Source organism: Rhinopithecus roxellana, chromosome 8 (genome assembly GCF_007565055.1).
Source record: "Rhinopithecus roxellana isolate Shanxi Qingling chromosome 8, ASM756505v1, whole genome shotgun sequence".
Classification (NCBI taxonomy): Eukaryota; Metazoa; Chordata; class Mammalia; order Primates; family Cercopithecidae; genus Rhinopithecus; species Rhinopithecus roxellana.
This window is the reverse complement of record NC_044556.1, coordinates 126,900,458-126,920,860: the sequence shown is the minus strand read 5'-3', so window position 1 is coordinate 126,920,860 and position 20,403 is coordinate 126,900,458. Positions and strand designations below refer to the sequence as shown.

The 20,403-nt window shown below is 43.5% G+C and overlaps 1 protein-coding gene across 3 annotated transcripts in view; it reads left to right on the top strand.

The window, feature by feature from the left end:
* ASTN1 (astrotactin 1) overlaps positions 1-20,403 on the top strand; it is a 311,322-nt gene that overhangs the window by 203,762 nt on the left and 87,157 nt on the right. For all 3 annotated transcript variants that reach the window (XM_010367398.2, XM_030937122.1, XM_010367397.2), the window contains exons 10-14: positions 5,340-5,477; positions 5,999-6,149; positions 14,406-14,572; positions 17,940-18,134; positions 20,067-20,194. In XM_010367398.2, coding sequence (XP_010365700.1) covers positions 5,340-5,477; positions 5,999-6,149; positions 14,406-14,572; positions 17,940-18,134; positions 20,067-20,194 — 779 coding nt within the window. The remainder of the gene's footprint in view (positions 1-5,339; positions 5,478-5,998; positions 6,150-14,405; positions 14,573-17,939; positions 18,135-20,066; positions 20,195-20,403) is intronic.

The window sequence follows — 20,403 nt, the reverse complement described above, 5'->3', positions numbered from 1 at the left end:
CAGGACTTCAAAGGGTAATAAAGATAAGGCAGATGAGGAGCCTGGTGGAATTTGGCTGATGGACATGGATAAGTTCCTTATTCCCTAAAAGTCAGAAACTAGCAGTTTGAAAAACAAGGGCCTTAATAAAATTGCTATTCAAGCAAAACCTGCACAAAAACTGTTTCTATCCCCACAAGCACCATTTATGCTTTTTTCAAAGTTGCTGGCTGCCAACTGGATGTTTTATCCAAGCACTGCAGAGTGGACCAATTGTGTGGTTTGACCCATGAGGTCAGATATCTCAGGAGCCGGTGGGTTAATCAATAAGTGACTAAGAATTTTTATCCCTAACATGGAAACAACTAGCCTGAAAAATGAAAGCAATGAGTCACAATCTGTTTATTTTAGGTACCAGGAACTTTAATCGAAACCACACTGGCATCTGAGTAAACCACCTACCAACGACCACTCTAAAAAATTCTGTGACCTGGTCAGTCACTATAATTGGCTACTTATTTGCAACTATGCTCACTCATGATTTAGTGTCCTATTGAATTCCAAGCTCCTGAACATCTCTCTAGACTCTGAAATAGAGTTTAAATTCCTCCATTTAAATCTTTTTACTATCGAATGCCAACATACAACTTCCTCTAAATGAGCCACTCTTCTTCTAGAGAACCTTTTGTTCTTAGCTGAATCTGTTTTCTAAGTGATCCCATATCCGCAATAAACTGAATGTCTCCCACTCTGCTCATTTCCTCATACCCTTTCCTCTAGCAAGAATGCACATTTTTCTTACAATATAAATACTACCATTTTTTAGGATCCAGATCAAGTCTCCACCAAACTCAGCATCTGTTGAACACCTACTACTTCAAGGTACTGTTTCAGATGCTGCAGATATAACCAAACAAATATGACCAAGATAGTCTCTGACTTCAAGCATTTACAGTCTCATCCAAAAAGCAGTCTCCAGCCCTGGCTCTCTATGAGAGTCCCCAGTGTGCTTTAAAAATGACCGACGATCATACCCAGAGCAAACCAATTAGTTCGTAAGTTCTGAAAGGTGTGGCGAGGGCATGAGCGTTTTTAAAAGCACTGTGGTGATTCTAACCTGAAGCCAGGATGGAAGAATATTGCTCTAGAATGTCTCCAATCCACTATAGCAATCCGCAATGACTTTACCCCTGCAAATGCCTATCATATATGGATTATAATATGTATTCATTAATTATTTTATTTAATATTTATTTTTCAACTGCCTATTTTTCCCCAATGAAATGATGTTCTTCTTGAGCAAAGGAGCGGTATCTTATATCACTTTAAATATTTAACATCTAACATACAATTTTGAACACAGCAGGCCTTCAATAGATATATGTAGATAATCATTTCAGGTATTTCCTAAAAACTTGAACCCAGAGTAAGAAAAGACCTTAGTGTTCAACCTAACCTTGATAATCTGCAATCCCAAATAACTTGGGAAGGGCCCAAGCTAGACTCAAAGGATCTAAGAGGACCCTGAACCTACCGACTGAATCTTCCCACCAAACCCACGCCAGTGCCCAAGAAGTCCTCTCTATTGTGGCTTGGATCACTCCTTTCCACTAGACTGTGGGGGTAGGGATTGGTACAGACCAAATTGATCCCACAGAGACCTTCCCTCAAAGTGAGTGCCTGCATTCTGTGGAACAATTCCTTGTCCTGGAATAGCCTGCTCTGAGGAAGCATGGAGATGCCAGATCAATAGCAATTGATACGTTTCCTCACATTCCATTTAATGGCAAGCCATGGTGAGAGCATAGCCATGTTCTGTGCAGCGCTCTCTGGTGAGTGTTTGCCTCTGGACAGGAATTTCTAGCTCTAGTTGAACACAGGGCTGTGTGCAGGACTCAGTGCACAGCTGAGCCATCAACTGCACTGGTCAGCACCAGCTGTCTCCAGAGAAGGCCTGAGTTGGGAAAGCATTCTAGACACTCACCCAGCTTCTCTTGGGTAGCTTTTTGAAGTTGTTCCTGCCAAATCTGCATGAATGAGGGACAGATGAGATTTTAGGACACAGCTTTTCTCTGACAGTTTGTTCTATATTTGGTTTTTGGAGTTACTCAGTAGATTTTGCAGATGAAAGAAAACTTGAGAATTCCATAGGCTTGAGCCAGCATGAACTAGAAAGCTGCTGGGATCCATACCTGAGAATCAGACCAATCCCAATTTTCCCATTTACAGAGGGTGACCTTGGAGAGGTTACTAGCCTTAAAAATTACTTGATACACGGATAAAGTGGGGCCAGATGACCAGCCTCAGAAGACTGTTATAAGGATAAATGAGGCCACACTACAGAGCACCTGCCCCTTTACAGTTCTCTGCAAAGATTAGTCTCACCCAACACCTGACTTTGCTTCCCCTACAGGGTTTCACCTTGATCTTACCAGAGGCTGCTTTTCTTATTAACATGGTCCAGTGCAGTGTCTCAGGAGCTGCTCTGCACGTAGGAGGTTTCTCACAATATCAAATTCATTTCCACTTTAACCTTTAAATCCGTATAAACCCAGAGGTTAACCTATAGCCTGCTCTACGTAGAGGAAAATCTTAGCCTCTGCTTCCACCTTTAAATTTGAACATGGAGATTGTGGTTCCCAGAAACTTGTGCAAACTAAAGAACCTAATGAAATATCATTATTGATCAGTCAATACATATTTATTGAGCGACCTCTTTGGGGCAGAAATTGTGTGAGGCAGTGGGGATACATAGGTGACAAAGAACTGTCCTCTGCCATCCAAGAGAGCACTTTCTTCTGAGTGGTGATGGACACATGAAAAGACAGGCACAACTCATCATTTCAAGAGCAGCAAGGGACTCTGAGTCAGGTGCACAGGCTCAGCCCCTTGTTCAGCCTGAGGGTACAGGGTGAAGGCCCTGGGCAGATTTCTGGAAGGGGTAGGATCTTACCTGAGTCTGCAAATGATTAGAAGTCAGACATAGAAGAGAGGGAAGAAAATCCAGAAAGAAGGTCTATTAGGAGCAAAAGCAAAGAGGTGAGAAAATCAGGACTACTTTAGGAACTATAGTCAGGTCTCATTGTAAGAGCAGAGGGTGACCCAGGGTTTGGTGAAAAAAGAAGCTGAAGAAGCTATCAGCTATCGAGGATGACCTCTTTGGAGGTTGGAACTTTATTCTGTAGGTACAGGGTGCCATAAACAGTTTAAGTTAGGGGAAGATGTGATTTGCTTTTCTCTTAGAAATATTAGTGTATTCAGAGGAGGAAGAGAAAACTGTGAGATGGATGGGCATGGAGCCTTCTCTTTCAAAAGAAAAATTAACCATCGGAAATGTACCAGAACTGCCAACGGCTTCCTAAAATCAGTTACATAAATTATAAACCACAGGTCACAGATTTGTTGCTCTGCTTCAATGCAAATATTGTAATTTTGAAATCAAAATAGAAAACAAAATTTTATTTCTATGTCCAATAAACTGCCTCCTCCTTGGTACCATTCAAAGTACTTATAGACATTCTCTCTAAAATGATATAATAGCGGAGGTGCCCCCACTCCAGCCTGCCTGTTATAATGTTTCTATCTCAAGGATGTTCATTGTGAAATGCAAAGTGAAATTATACAAATTCTTGGAGGTTGTTTTCTTCAACTTACATTATCCTTAAGTCCCAGATTCCAGATACCTTGAGGCAATCAGCCCTGAATGGGCTCCTTAATCTTACCAGATGAAGTGTGTGAGTGTGAGTGTGAGTCTGTGTTTGTGTGTGTGTATGTGTGTGTGAATGAAGGGACTGTCATGCTTCCAATTTTGCTAACTGCTTCACAGAAGAATGAAGCCATGGTCTTCTATTGTTCCCTAAGTAACAAGCTTTCCTCCCCTGGTGCAGGCACCTCCCTGCACAGACTTACTGCTTGATATTCCTGTGAGTGGGGAGAACTGAGTGACTCTTACAGAGCCAGAAGCATCTCTAACATTTTAATGCTGCTTAATGCAGAGGTTCACCAACAGGTCAGAGAAGTAGGGGCCCAAGAGTCAGGATGGAAATGGGAGAAAATCCCCCAAATCCTGGCCACTTCCCTCCTACCAGTGGCTCTGCCTGGCCCCTGGAAATCCCCTGCCTTAAGCTGGCACATGTCCCACACCCCTCCAGCTGCTCTAGGGCCCAGGATTCTCTTTCATGTTGTAGGCAGAAATCATGTGGCTTGGCTGCCCTCTAACTCGTGAGCCCTAGTCAATGGGTCTGCTCTGTCCCATTGGCCCCAGTCAATGGTCAGCTTACTGGAGAGGGCTACATTTTTTTTTTTTTTTAATGAAAGATCTAAAGTCATCAATCTGGTTTCCTAGAATTTCAGGCAACCTGAGGAGGGGAGAGGGTTATGTATGTGTTAAGGTAGAGAAAGGAGCAGCATTCTGAAAGGGTGCTGTGTGAGCAGCATGCTAATGGTTCTGTTTAATTGTAACATCCTTCCATTGTTCCTCCTTCCACATTAAGTGGGGAGGGGACGCCAGACTGCCACAGCCTCTTCATATCCCACCCACACTGGCTTTGATCCCGCAGACTATTTTTGACTATGAACACAGAGCATTGAATGCCTTTGAAATGAAATGAATGAATAAATAAACAAATAATCTCTCATGGTTTTCTTAAGCTCTCCCTTGAAATGCCGATTGATTCTTTTACTCCTTTTAGCCCTTGTTGTAAGAATATAAAAAAAAAACTTCCCTGTATTCCCAGGGTTAACGCCTTTAGCCAAGGGTGTGGGTAGGAGTGCAGAGAATAAATCTGGGCCTGTTTTGTTCATTTGTTCATCTGCTCTTCTGTCCTCCCTGGAGGCTCTTGGCTTCAGTCATTTCTGTTCCCATCACACAGAAGCTGTAAAGGGGTGCTTTCTTTCTTTCTTTTCTTTGTTAGGGTTCCTCCAGGCACAGAGAGATGGCATTGCCACCACTGTGGGTGTGCAGCCGTGGGATGGGGACGGTGGGAGGCTGGCATCTCTCTTCAATTAAAATGCTTGCAATTATATCTGACTCAAGACTGGGGAAGCCCAGCTTCAAATCCGAAGAAAGCTGGAACTTGCTTTTTATGACTTGATAAAAACTACTTCTAAAAACTAGTGAGCAGGCACCATAATCAGTTCTCCAGCTGCCTGGCCATGTGAGCAAGAGTTGCTCTCTCTACCTCCTTAGAACTTAGTCATTACACCCATAAAATGGCAATCTTTCTGAAGAGGACTGCAGAGGGTGAGAAGAAAGTGCTGGTAATGGAATGCCAGATCCCCTGGCATTCTGGTGGTGGATCCCCCAGTGGTGAGTGGTTATGCCTCCAGTCATGACCACCTGGCACTGGGTGTCCCTGCAGATTCACCTACACCCTTGGGGAGGGCATGTGGTTGCCCCTCAGCAAGAGCTTTGTGATTCCACCAGCCGAACTGGCCATCAATCCATCAGCAAAGTGCAAGACGGACATGACCGTGATGGAGGATGCTGTGGAGGTCAGGTGAGTCTGGCTTCAGGACTGAGGCCTGCAATTGGCTTGGGAAGCAGAATGAGAAACTACCTGTAGGTTCTAGGTGCTGGGGAAGGAGTCACGACAAGCTAAAAGGAAAAATTGGCAGGCAACCTGCTAATTCCCCCTATGTTGTGCCAGGATCTGCTTTTTATCTGGGTCAGTATTGCACGTCCCAAGGCTCATTCACTGGAAGAAGACATAAAATTAGAGTTTGTAAGCACTTCTCACATACACTAAGGACTGACAGGCAATAAAATGTTAATTTACTTGCCCAAGTTTAGACCTCTTTCTTTGACCAGGCGTTACAGCCTTGGCTCATTTCCCAGATATGGAGAATGCCCATCATTTGTTAGTTCAAGGCTTGGAGTATAGTTGATCTTCAATTCTTATAAGAGAGAGTGAGATACAATTCAGTTGACTAGAGAGGAGCATGGAATGTAACGCCACGCCACTTGTTGCATCTGGAATCTCCTTGACCCCTCCCTGCCTCCCACTCTGTCTCCCCACAGAGAGGAGCTGATGACTTCATCCTCCTTCGACAGCCTGGAGGTTCTCTTAGATTCCTTTGGGCCGGTGCGCGACTGCAGCAAAGATAACGGGGGCTGCAGTAAGAATTTCCGCTGTATTTCAGATCGCAAGCTGGACTCCACTGGTTGCGTGGTAGGTCTGCCCTGCCAAGCTAGTAGTTTCTGTTTGGGGGATGGGGAGGAAAAGCACGGGGGGAAGACACAATGCAGATATATAGGTAAAAATGTGCTGTGATCCCCAGTTGTAAACACCAGCTAGTTAAATTAGGGATTTTCTCTTGATAAGGATGAGAAGGTAATCATGAGTCAGTTAGTTGAGAAGTTGTTATGGAGTACCTACTGTGTGCACTTTAACTATTCAAGAAAAAATTTAGTTCATAAGAACTAAATAACTGCTTAATTGTATGACATTGATTCTAAATGTAATAGAAAATTTTAGGAGAAACCTACCTAAAGCTAGAGTGATGAAAGAAGTAAGTTATGCCAGGACTGCTAGTGAAAAAATAAAAATTAAAAAAGAAAAAAACTTTGTCCCCTCTGTGACCACAGCAATGGGCACCTGCTTCTTCAAAGGTGGGCTTCTAAAATACTTCGTTATCAGCTCTATGGACTGTGTCTATGGTGGCTGGCTCACACCTGTAATCCCAATGCTTTGGGAGGCCAAGGTGAGAGAGTCACTTGCAGCCAGGAGTTTGAGAACAGCCTGGACAACATAGTGAGACCCTCATCTCTACAAAAAAAAATGGAATAAATTAGCTGGGCATGGCAGTGTATGCTGATAGTCTTACCTACTCTGGAGGCTGAGGCAGAAGGATTCCTTGAGCCCAGGAGTTCAAGGCTGCAATGAGCTATGATCTCGCCACTGCACTTCAACCTGGGCAACAGAGTGAGACCTTGTCTCTTAAAAAAAAAATGTGATTCTATTAACTAGTAAGACGATTTGGACTAGAGTGGACTAAGCTATCTCCCACATCATGAATGTGAAGCCTGTACTGTGCCATGCAGGGAAATGGAGGCAGGAGCAGATGAAGCCTTTGGCTGCTGGCTCCTTTATGTGGGCCACTCTTATGCCCTTAGCACTATTGTCTGTTTCCATCCCTCCCTTCTTTGAAGGCAGAATGATATAGTCCTCAAGAGAGGAAAGGGCATGGGACAGAGGAGGCAGGGAGGAAAGCCATTCAGATTGAGAGCAGAGGAGAGGAAGAGATGATTCACTGGTTGCTCTGTTGGATTGGGGGTTGGAGCAGGAGCTTCCAGCTCTGGGGAGGATATGGTGCCCTGTCTCACTTTCCAGTCTGACAGCTGTGCTGTGTGAGAGGACCCAGAGCAGGGACAAGCTGTGAGGATGCTGTGCTGATGCCATCTTTCCCCTCCCCTCTTTCCCATCACTGAGCACCTGTTCTGTTCAGGGAGCTGCTCTCAATCGAAGACAGATGTGTGCCTGGTACAGGGTGGAGTGCTCCCAGTCCTAAGGCCTCCCCAAACTTTTGCCTATGAGGCAGCAGTTGACAGGAGGGTGATTCATCTGAGAAGGAAGAGAAAATGAAGAAAAAGAAAGGGAGAGAGAGAGCACTGAGGGGCAGATAGGAGGAGAACCTGTGGGTCCATGGTAAGGAGGGGAAAGAAGAACAGCAAGGACTGTCAGGAAAATGCAAAGAACGGTGCTCTTTAGGTCACGCCTCCCAAAGGCAGCCAAGGAGGAAATTGATGTCCCACAGTGCCACCCTCCCTTTGACTGGTCCACTCTCACATGTCTTAAGCAACGTGCTCCCAGCTGGGATCCTCAGGAGACAATTTCACTATCTAATGGAGCTCCCAGCTGAGACACTTTTTAAAAAAGCTATTCAGCTTATATTTCTTCATCCAGATTTCAGCCTTTCATGTCTTATTACTGTCTGGAGTCATTCTAAGTGCTGAAACACTGTGTGTTCATATGTGCACCTCCCTCCCTACCCTCTGTAGCCACTGCAATACGTGTTTGAGCATGCACATGCATTAGCAGACACACACAGGGCTAGGCTCTCCCTCTTTTGCCACTTCTCTGCCCCTTCCTGAACCCCTCAGGGTCTGCCTGTCAGATGCCTTCTGTTGGTGATAGCCCCTTTTACTTGGCACATAGCTATGCTGATGGATTTTTGTACTTTTAACACTGATCTGTGAGACAGAGCTAGCAGGAATAGTTCTGATGAATATGCATTTGCAATAAGGCTGCTGCATTTTAGAATTGGAGCCACTGCAAAAAGTCACCCAGTTACACCAGTACTTGGTATTAGCATAATACTTTGAAGCCACTGGACCACGTGGCTTCTGGAGAAGGAGGGGCAGGAGGATTGGCAGACACACTCGATTTCCTTTTTCTCATTGGCTGTGAAGCATAGGCTTCCTGAGGCAGGAGGACGGATGGGTGAGAGCTGATGTGTCCCATCATGACCCTTGTGACCCCACTAAGAAGGTCGGAGACTTGACCTTGAGCCTGACCCGTCTCCAGTGAGCATCGGTGCTGTCCTAAAGCTCTGATATGTCAGCAGAGTTGTCCCTTGTCATCTGGAATTGGACCAGGGACAAAGGTATCAGCTGAACCAACTGTAGTTTGCAGAGCATTGGCCTGCCTTCCTCTTCTCCACATAAACTTTACCTTCAGTCCTCTGGGTGCTGAACTGAAAGGCTTCACAAGAAAAGCCTATTTTTATGAAAGGAGAGAGAGATAAGAAACTCAGGACACGCTGACTCTTAAGGAACCTAAGGAAGGAGCAGAGATGTGGGCAGAGACAGAGAATATACCTTTATATTTTCCTGGCTGAATTCAAACCTGACAGGTGGGATTCATGTTTGGTCTGCATAGGCTGTTCAACCTTCATTCTTTCTAAGGAGCAGGACATGTTTTTCAGTTATGCATGGACTCCCACAGGGTTATTTGCTACACAGTTAATTGCCCTATTGTTTATATAGTCTCTGAAGACAGGAAACAAATATCCGTGAAAGGCACAGACCTGTACAAACCACAGTCACACCATTCCAAGCCAGACTGCTCTCCAATAGCAATGGGTTGCTGAAATTTCATGAGGGTTCCAAGCATTATGGTCAGCTACCCACTGCTGATGACCAAATCTTACTCATTGTTCTTAGTGTGCAAGGTAAGAGCTGTCTTCCTTACTGGTGATGTACAAGAGCAGCAGTTCTCTAGTCTATTGAGTGAGCTCTATAGGGTCTTTCAAGAGTACTTATAATCTTAGTGCCTCTGTAACAAATTACCACAGATGTAGTGGCTATAAGTTACACACATGATTGACTTACAACTCTGTAGATGAGAATTCAACATGGGCCCACTGGGCTAAAATCAAAATGCCACCAGGACTGCAATTCTTTCTGGAGGCTCTAGGGGGAATCTATTCCCTTGCCTTTTGCAGATTCTAGAGTCCACCCAAATTTCTGGGCATATGACTCTTCTCCATATTTAAAGCCAGCAACAGTGCATTTTTCTGACCATTTTTCTGTAGCAAATCCCCTCCTCTCTCTAATTCTGCCTCCTCTTTCTGCTTTCAAGGACTCTTGTGATTACATTGAGCCCACCTAGATAATCCAGGATAATCTCTCCATTTCAAGATCCTTAATTTAATCACATCTGCAAAGTTGCTTTTGCCATGTGAGGTGATACCTTCCAGGTTTCTAGGATTATGCCAGGGACATCATTGGAGGGAGCATCCATGGGAGATGGCAGTGGGGATTGGAACAGGCTTGGCTGGCAGGACTTCAGCTTCCCTGCTCTGAGCTTTAGCCAGGATATCGTCACCCTTATCAAGTCTATCTACTGAGGTTTCATATAAAATTTTGTCTGAATCTTTGAAAATGATTTCTAATACAATGAAAAAAGAGGAAAACCCATGCTCTAATGCTCCTTCTTTAACTTCACACTCATCCTGAAAGTGGCCAAAAAATGCCTTAGCTTTGTAAGATGTAAGAATGTACACAGGTGAGCAGGCTGTGCCATGGAAGGGGAGAAGTCAGGTGCCCGCTTTCTCATGTATTGAACACACGACCTTCCTTGTCAGAGCATTATGCTCTAATGAGCTTTGAATTACCCAGTGACCCTGCTGCCCTTCCCTCCACATGCTGTCTACAATGGTTTCCCAGGAAATGTGTCATTTCACCTCTACTAGAGCACAGATGTATGGAGACCATCACAGATTACCATCTCTCTTTCCCTCTGTAGGACAGTAAGCAGGAGAGTGTGCCTCAGAGGCTTCCAGAGAAATAGAGGCAGGAAGCTATCACTGCTGAAATATAAATTTAACTCCATCAAACTTTTCCCCTTGGGAGAAGTCCTACATGGCTTGAGCCTGCATGTCAGAGCCCATCAAAAAGTTTGGGAATCATTATCTGTGAAAGAAGTGAGGTTGCCATCCAGTAAAAGAGAACCTATTTCTAGTAGGAATTATAGTTGCATGTCTTATGAATCATCTAAGGTAAGGCGAGGCAGACTCAGCTTCAGGAATCTATCCCTTTTCTTCCAGAGGCCCTGAATATGTTCATGTGTTTATCTCTCATACTCCTCTCCCAACAGAGCACCCACTTCATCATCTAGAATGGAAGTATGCATCTTAGTGAGTCTTAGTGAGATTTGACCAGCCTCCTAAGTAATTAATCAACCAAAAATCACTGGTAGGAAAAGAGGGGAAAGATGACAAAGAAAAGGAATTGAATGGGAAAAATCATTTTAATCTCATTAACAAATTATGCCTTAGACCACTAATAAGTCAAGAAGCCATGAGCATCTCATGAAAGATGATTAACCTTGTGTATTTTAGGGGTCACTGAAATATGAGCTCATTTGTTCAACCTTTTTGATAGGGGAGGTGGGAATGCTAAATATAACCTATGCAAAGAAGGATTAATATATGACCTTGGGTATCTCTCCTGAGCAAACAGTTCTCTTTCAAGGAATAAATGGAGGGATTGTCCACAGCCAGGAGAAAAGAATATCCAGCTCTTGCAAACAGAAAATGCATGTGTCTCCTGGAGGCAGGATTTCTTTCTGACAACAGAACTCTGGCAGCAAACACTTCTAGGAAGAAGGGCATGGTTTGGAGACTCTGGTTTCCTTGTACTTAGCTATAGATTTTGAGGGAACCCAGAATGTGGATGCAATAGCAGAAAGAAGATTCAGGCAAAAAACAAATTTATACCATAGGAAACTCCTTAAAGAATGTGTGTTCTGGTTCCCAAAGGTTGAGAAGGAAATTATTTTGGGTTTTAGCCTTTTTATTTTTCTGGAAATCTTTCTAAAATGTTTTACTCTGAACTGCAGCCCAAGGAAGTTCCAGTGCAGTAGGGATAATTGCATCTTTTTCAGTGATTGAGGATCTTGACTCACCATCAAGGTCATCACTCTGGACATTTTATAATGTTTTGCCCTAAAATATTTACACTCATAGTATTTCGTGTGTGTATATGCATGCATGCGCACTCGTGTGTGTGTATGTTTGAAAAGAGAGAGAAAAAAAAGAAAGAGAAAGAAAATACTAGGCTGAACCTACAAATCCATAATTGACCCCAGAATATACTCTGGGAATTCCTTAAAGCGATCAACAAATCTATAGGACTGCTTTGTTTTGTTGACACATTGACTTTGTTTCTTTAGGGATTCTCATGAATCCAGATTTTATCATACTAGAGAAGCAGCATGGCGGAGTGGATGGAAAACACACACTTTCAGGATAGGCAATCTAGGCCCAAAGTCTGATTGTGCCATTTTCCACCACTGTGACCCTAGGCAAGTTACCTCATCTTTCTGAGTCTAATTTTCCTCATCTTTAAATTGTGGAAGACAAAATGTACCTGTGTTATTGGGTTGAAGATAATATATGTAGACTATTCTACACAAAGAATTGCTTAATTCCTGATAGCTGTTATACTATTTTTGGTTTTACTGATAAGAAAAGAAAAGAAAAAAAAAACCTGCACGAGGCAGCTAACTGTGTTTTCTTCAAGTTTCCTAAGAGAGTATGAATTTTAGCTGGTCCAATTTGGGATAGCAGTAGTCATCTAGACATTAAAGTCAGGCAAGATGTGGTTTTGGAATTCTGAAACAAAGCCTGCTGGGGTTTCATTTAACAAAGTCTTTGTCAAAAATCATGCTTGAAGGAGATCTCTGAAAAAAAAGCGGCTGGTTGGAAAGATGGAAAGTACTGGCTAGTGACTGAGGTAGCTAGCTGGCACGAGGGCTGAAACCATATGGGGTGGGAATAAAAGGAGGACTGACTTTATCTGCTTAATGGCTTCTAGCAAGCTGTCTAGAAGGAGGAAAAAATAAACCAAACTCATGGCAACCAGTGCAGCCCATTCAATTCCAGTCAAACTTCCATGTCTTCCATGTTTCCATCCTGCATTCATGCATGGGCAGCCGCACAGTGCTGAGGCCAGCTCCCTTCTGGTGGCACATCTGGCCTAACAGCTGGGTGGCCAAGGAATATGATTAGTGGGAGGCTAGCAAAACATGGGGTGCAATCCTCAGCTGCCTCATTTGCTTGTTTACCATCATCTGGAACAGCTGGATTTGCACAGCACGAGGCAGCCCTTGGAAATTTATTTAAATGCTGTCACCTTCCAGCACTCCAGCTGCCTTCATGGGGAAAAAGGGGGATGGACCAGGCTGGGAGCCTGGCAGGCCCACAGAGGGGTGTTTGTTTGGGAAATTACAGAATTAGTGTTAGCAAACAGTGCATATCCTGCCTCGTGATGATCTTCAACTAAGAAAGAGGAGGAAGGAGAGGTGAGTTTTCAGAGGCACACCTGCAGCAGCTGTGGGCTACTAAGATAAGGTGGTTGGCAGCAAAGAGAAAGTGCAAACCAGGCAGTAGGGAGGGAGGGGAGATGTTTAACACTGTGTTTCATTGAGTTTAGAAAGTTTTGTTTTAGTTTGGTATTGGTTTTGGAGGAGTGTGTTAACTTGTTGACGGTATGTATATAGCATAGTCATTAAAAGCCCCAGCATTGGAGTCAGATCTGGACAGACCCCCAGCTCTGCCCAACTCTTGCTGCTTGACCTTGTGTAAGTTATTTACCTGCTTCCAGCCTGTTAGAAAGGATCGGCTCTAATGCAAATGTACAGAATCTGTTGCACAAGCAGAAGGAACAGGATGGGGAAAAAGGTCATTGACTTTTAAACAGAGCCCAGTGCAATGAGAAGAGTTTGTGAATTAACTGGCAATGTTAATGGTTTCCTTATCTCCAAATAGGGATAATATAGGATATTGTGAGATAAAATACCTAAAGTACTTAAGCATAGTGCCCAGTTCCTCATAAGTGTTCAGTAAACTGTGACTACTGTGTAAATGGCTGAGTGTGGTGTGTGCTAATGATGAAGCAGCTAAGTCATGGACTCCACAGCCAACCGACAAAGGGTTCAAGCATGGTTCTGCCAGGAGCAGCTATGTGGCTTTAGGAAAGTGAAACTCTCTGTGCCTCAGTTGCCTTATATGTAAAATGGGGATGATCATACTGCTTACCTCCTCAGGGTGTTGTGAGGGTCACATGAGTTAGTGAGCGCGTTAGATAATTGCCTGGCATATAATAGGTGATGGGTAAGTGCTGCAGTTGCTCACCAAGTCCTTTTGTCTTCTGGGAAAAGACGTCTCTTCTTAGATTTTCTCTTTGCTATAATTCTTGGGGAGTATACTACTGAGGACAAGGTAGTGCAGAAAAGCTAAATATTTTGCATTAAAAGCATCCAGCCAAACCCAAGTGCAGCACCTGTGGGTGACCACATAGTAGGTACCCTTGTCTGTGTGTCTTCCAGAGAGCGTCCCTGACACAGGGAGGTGATGATACAGCTACTCCCACTATGAGAGCAATCCCCCTCCAAGCTTACAGGGAAAGTTCACTTCCTCCTTCAGGCTGGAAGCCCTGGCTCAGTCCATTCCCCCCAACACTGCTGTTTGGTACCAATGTTGACAAAGGGCTTTAGACATTTAAAAAACTCTTAATACCAAGGCCAAACAGCAGCACTCCCTTCCTGTAGCCCAGTGGAATCTTTGCAAATGCATTTTAATTCTGGCCCATCACTTCCACTCTCCTGCTAGCCAGAGGCCCATTTGGGAAGTCAGCACACCTCAGCTGTGTCTTGCTACAATGCTCTCTTCCAGCCTTTTTGGAGGAAGTGTCTTGAATGCAAATGTGTGTGATCCCTGTCCAGAGAGAAGAAGCAAGGTGTCATAAAAGGTCACTTGTTTTTAAAAGAAGTCCGCCGCGGTGGGAAATTCGTGGATTACTTGCCAATGTTAATAGTTTCAAGGCTGAGTGCTACAAACTGGTGTCAGTGGTTACACTCAGTCCCCAGAGAACTCAGTTCTCCAATTCACCCACGTATATGGATGCTTTCTGATTGTGCCAGTGCCCATCTGGACTCAGTCCCATGAAGGACAGCTCCGGCTGCTATGACCGCCACATCGGGGTGGACTGTTCGGACGGCTTCAACGGCGGCTGTGAGCAGCTGTGCCTCCAGCAGATGGCGCCCTTCCCGGACGACCCCACCCTGTACAACATCCTCATGTTCTGTGGGTGAGTTGAGCTGCCAGCGGGCCACCCGGCGTCCATTTGCCCCAGGACGCAGGACTTTCAATGCTGAATCCAGGAAATGTGAGTGAATAGGTCACCCTAGGCCATCCCTTAGTCTCTGAGGAAAGAGCCTCTAGGACTGGAGGGGGAACATTTTTAAAGTCGAGGGGGAACATTTTTTTTTTTTTTTTTTTTGAGGCGGAGTCTCGCTCTGCCGCCCAGGCTGGAGTGCAGTGGCCAGATCTCAGCTCACTGCAAGCTCCGCCTCCCGGGTTCACGCCATTCTCCTGCCTCAGCCTCCCGAGTAGCTGGGACTACAGGCGCCCGCCACCTCGCCCGGCTAGTTTTTGTATTTTTAGTAGAGACGGGGTTTCACCGTGTTAGCCAGGATGGTCTCGATCTCCTGACCTCGTGATCCGCCCGTCTCGGCCTCCCAAAGTGCTGGGATTACAGGCTTGAGCCACCGCGCCCGGCCGAGGGGGAACATTTTAAAGTTGGTTGGGACCTAAGTCTAGTCCAACTCCTATAGATGGGGAAACTGAGTCTGGGGTATTTACTTGCAAGGGGAAGTTAACTACATGGTTTACTTAAATCATTCTCCAATTAAACCAGCATTTTCCAAGTTGTGTTTTGAAAGGCTATGTTAATTAGCTGTTTTGTGACAAAAGATTTTCATTGTTTAAAACTTGGGAAAGAGTGTGCAAAACTAGTCAATTCTCAAAAAAGGGGTTGGTCTTTGGACAAATGGAAACTTATTTAAATTCTGGCCCCAAAGTCCTAGCATTGTGTGCAGCCACTCCTCCTAAGGCACAGTGACTCCTCTGGGTGAAGAGCCCTTTCCTGCAGACTGGCTCTCCCACCCATCTCAGTTCATCTCTTCTCAGGATCACTCTCTGAGGGAGCGGGACAGGCAATGCAACCCCATTTTACAGATGGAAAAACTAATGCACAGTGAGGTTAAGTGACTCCCTCAAAGCTGGGAAGATGGTGAGTGAGAAGATTAGGACTAGATTCAGGCCCTCCCTGATTTTTTAAAAGTTCTGTGGTTCTCTAAAAATTTAAATTTACACTGCTGACTGGAATTATATTTAAAGACATTTTACGCTATATTTATAAAGTAAACAAAGATTCATCTATTCTACAGCCATAGTTAGCTTGTCTAGCCTTCCCCACTCTCTGTTCTCCCCCTTCTCCCTCCCCTCCCCTCTCTCTTCCGGCCTGCTAAAGACAGAACTTACTTTATGCCCCGTACTGTGCCGACCACTGAGCTGCAAAGATAAATAACACATAGTTCTTGCCCTCAAGGATCTCACAGTCTGATAGGCTTGCAATGAAAATCAATGTTTATAGTCATAAAACTAGGCTGGATTGTTGCCCAAAGCCAGTGCCTGCTGAATAATCATGTAATGTTATTTTATTGTGTTTCGTTTTATTTCTTTGTAACTGAGCCATTTTCATATTCAGTTTCTTGTAAACTCTCATACTATAAATGGAAGCTTGCTCTGTATCTTAATATTCTCTGTAATGTTATCATTAGGGTTGACCCATTTCAATTAATAGAGGTTAATTCAGCCAAAGTTACATAAATGTATTTATTTAATAAACATATATTTGAACACCTACTTTGCACAGAGACACTTGGGTGTCAGGTGTAGGAAAAAGAACAGGATACCCGACCCAATCTCTCTCCTCAAAGGCGTTTACAGTGGGACACGTGGTCAGGAGAATGAGGAAGATGAGGCAGCATAAAAGGGGAAGCTGTCCAGATGTTCAAGATGGACTGAGAGGGAACCAGACAGCTTCAAAATTCTTCCTAGAAACACTGTGTTATTGCTCAAGAAAGGAACCACTTCACTATCTTGTCTGAGATTTAAGCTGGTGCCATGGAATCCTCTGGGAATTTTGAGTCACATCTATTTCCTGGACTAATGTAGTAGTACCTGGACTGGATTTCTTCCCTGTTTCAATAATAATCAGACACCCATGTGTTTAGCACTATCCAAGGTATATATATAGCCTGCCAAAGAAGTCCTTGATTTGAGATTCTTGTATAAAGACCAAATCACATACATTTATAATTAAAGAGCTCTCATCACACCTGTTCACACAAATATATAAATGGGAAATGGAAAAAGCAGTTAAAGTTGCATGAACATGGGCCTCATTTGCACCTCTCCTGCTACTGATAACAACATTTAATGATCACTAGCTATATGTTAGGCACTGCATAAGCTCATTACATGCAGTCTCTCAATCTTCTCAACAACCCAGTGAAGCAGCTACTTTTTTCCTCTTTCTACAGTTTTGGAAACTGAAGCTCAGAGAGGTTAATCAGCTGACCCAAGGTTTCCCTGTAAAGGACAAAGTCACTGCTATTACAATATTGCTTCTCACTGTATTATTCCTTGTTCCTCTACGTAAGACAGAGTTCTTTATCTTATTGTAACAATGGCTGTGGATAGTAATAAATGATGTGCTTTAATATCATGAGCATCTTTAAATTCTAAATTTGGTATATGTCTAAAGAGAGACCCAAATTAAATCAATATTCTTTTTTAATGACAGCCTTATGAAAGAAGTTCTTACTTTAGCTAACAAATGTATATTCTTCTCACTATAACTGCAAATAAGGTCCAATTAATGACTTATCAGTTGCTGACCCATATTTACTAACATTGATGTTGCTTTTCCATCCTAATGAGGAGGATGCCAAGGAGGCAGTTGTTGGTTAATGGTGCACATGGCATTCACACTGTGTGCCCTAGGGTCTATTTAGTTCAGGAAGGCTACTCTTAATGGAGGAGGAGTTTTTATGGGTTGATATCGTGTTTGGATACATTCAAACAGAACACCGCCAGGAGATGATAAATCTTTCTAATTTCTTAGTTGACTTGTCACAGGACCAGATTAGAAAGTTATTAATTTCTTAAGCACAGTGTCTTTCTTTTTGCTGCCTAATTAGCCTCCAAGCAAGTACAGGGTCTGACCATGTAGATGGTTCTTAAGAAAAGCTCTAGAATATCTTGGATTTAAATGTGTTAACTCATTTGCAAGCTTATCTTCAGTGATTCTTACCCTGACCTATTTGGGAAACTGTACAGTTATTAGAGGAGAGGGCACTCTAAAGTTCTGACAGCACTTGTCTGCACAGCAAAGGAGAGAGATTTAGTCTGATCACATGACGAAAGAAGCCTCAGTTTACAGGCTTAAAAAACCAATGAGTCAAAATCAAATTGGAATCTAATTTGGAAATCTAATCTTTGGTGATCCAACATGCTCTCAAAGGCATTTCCTTCCAATGCAGGGGTTGACTTGCCTGCATGGGTCACTGATATAATAACTTCTTATACTGAGCTCTCCTCTGTGCTAGGTGCATCGAGGACTACAAGCTTGGTGTGGATGGACGCTCTTGCCAACTCATCACGGAGACCTGTCCAGAGGGAAGTGACTGTGGGGAAAGCAGGGAGCTTCCCATGAACCAGACCCTCTTTGGGGAGATGTTCTTTGGTTACAACAACCATTCCAAGGAAGTAGCTGCTGGACAGGTGCTGAAAGGAACATTCAGGTAAACCTCATATGCATAGAAGTGATTATTCAAGGTTGTTGGTGGACTTTCTCTAAAGAGTTTTGCACTAGCATAAAGCTTTATATCTTGAAGCAGGGTAAATATGATATGCCTAAAGGGATCGACTACATTCTTGCCCTTGGTCTTCTCCAAGAATACATTCCTTCTTCCGGAATCCAAGAACCATGCTTAGCTTGGGTTAATAGTAAAGTGTTAAATGAGATTTTACTTTGCCCAGGCAGGGACTGGAAGATTTTGCATGGAAGCCCACACGAAAATGCTTAAGCTCCATTTCCCTATGAATGGAAGCATCAGTGTGTGAGTCAGTCTAGAACAGCAGTCTTCACAGTGTAATCTAAGGATATCTAAGGGTCCCCTCTCAAGGTATATCGAAGGTCCTGCCTTTTCCAACTACAGAAAGGCTGAATTTTCTTCCCATACTTCAATCCAAACAAGATATTATAGTAAGTTGAATTCAGATGTGAGAATCCAGCTATCTTCAATTGTTAGATATTTTTTAAATTTGCAAAAAATATAAAATATTACTTCTCTCATGTTTTATAAAATATGTTAATATTGAATGAATTCATTGTTGTTGTTTTTACATGAATTAATAAATTTTTTAAATTTCTATTTTAATTTCCAATATTGTAAATATTGATAGACATAATTGGGCCTTTTTATATAAATATAATAAAGCTACTTGGGGCCTTCAATTATTTTTAAGAGTGTAAAGGAATCCTGAGAATCAAATGTTTCAAATCGTTGATTTAGAATACTTCTAGGTGATTCTCCATTCAATGCCTGTCCCTGTTCTGCCTTGGACTCTTTAAATATATCTTCTTAGAACCTACAGGGAAATATTTTCCAGGAGATGATGATGAGGAAGAAGAGGAAGAGGAGGAGGATGTCAGTATTATGATATGGACCAGCAGTTGACAGAAACCTGGGCCTAGACTCTTATGAGCAACTGATAGTAAATTTTCAAGACAGTTTTTGGAATCAGCTGCTTTTTCTGTTGTAGACAGGAGACATTACTAACATTTCCCCTTTTAGCCTGGGAGTTGGTTTGCCAAAGGCAAGAAGTGAGGTGTCATCACTAATGTAGTGGTGGCTGAAGTCTTCACTGAAGTCTAGAAATGAGACTATGTCTAGTTCTTGTCGAGAGGGGGTCAGGAAGTAGGGACTGAATTGGGAAAGAGGAAAGCGTATTCTTTACCCTTTTGGTAGATCTTTTCAACTGGTTTATTTCCCATATCTGCCAGCCCTTACCCCACCAACCATACCCATTACGTCTTACTCCTGACATGTATTTACAGTGGGGTTCAGGGTGAGGGGAACTTCTTGGTTCAGAAAGAATTTTACATTGGGAGGCCATTTATGGTGGCTCATGCCTATAATCTCAGCACTTTGGGAGGCCAAGGTGGTGGGTGGTTCGCTTGAGCTCAGGAGTTTGAGACCAGTCTGGGCAACATGGTGAAACCCCATCTCTACAAAAAATGCAAAATATTAGCCAGGTGTGGTGGCACATGCCTGTAGTTTCAGTTACCTAGGAGGCTGAGGTGAGAGAATTATCTCTGCCCAGGAGGTCAAGGCTGTAGTGAGCTATGATTGTGCCACTGCACTCCAACTTGGGTGACAGAGTGAGACAATGTCCCCCAAAAATAATAATTTTACATTGTGGGTTGAAATTAGCAGGGTGTGGTGGCACATGCCTATAATCACAGCTACTTGGGAGGCTGAGGCAGGAGAATTGCTTGAACCTGGGAGGTGGAGGTTGCAGTGAGCCAAGATCATGCCATTGCACTCCAGCCTGGGCCATAAGAGCAAAACTCCGTCTCAAACAAAAACAAAAACAAAAAAAACAAAAATGCTCAGGAAGGAGTCAGGTTCACCTGAACACTCAGAAATGAAGGTCTACCCTGTTTCTAGGCAAAACAACTTTGCTCGTGGTTTAGACCAGCAACTGCCAGATGGTCTTGTGGTGGCCACTGTCCCCCTGGAGAATCAATGCCTAGAGGAGATCTCAGAGCCCACCCCTGACCCTGACTTCCTGACTGGTGAGTGCCTTCTCCACCTTTTTCAACTGGCACAAAGAGGCAGCTTCCTGCAGTTTCATAAAATTAAGATTTGACCTCGCTTACTTTGGTTTCTAAGCCAGTGATTTCCTTGATACACAATAAAAGCTCAGCCATAGAACTGAATGCTGGTAGGATTATTTTTCAATAAAATTGTTGATATTATCGTATAATCTCCTGCAAAGTGTTCC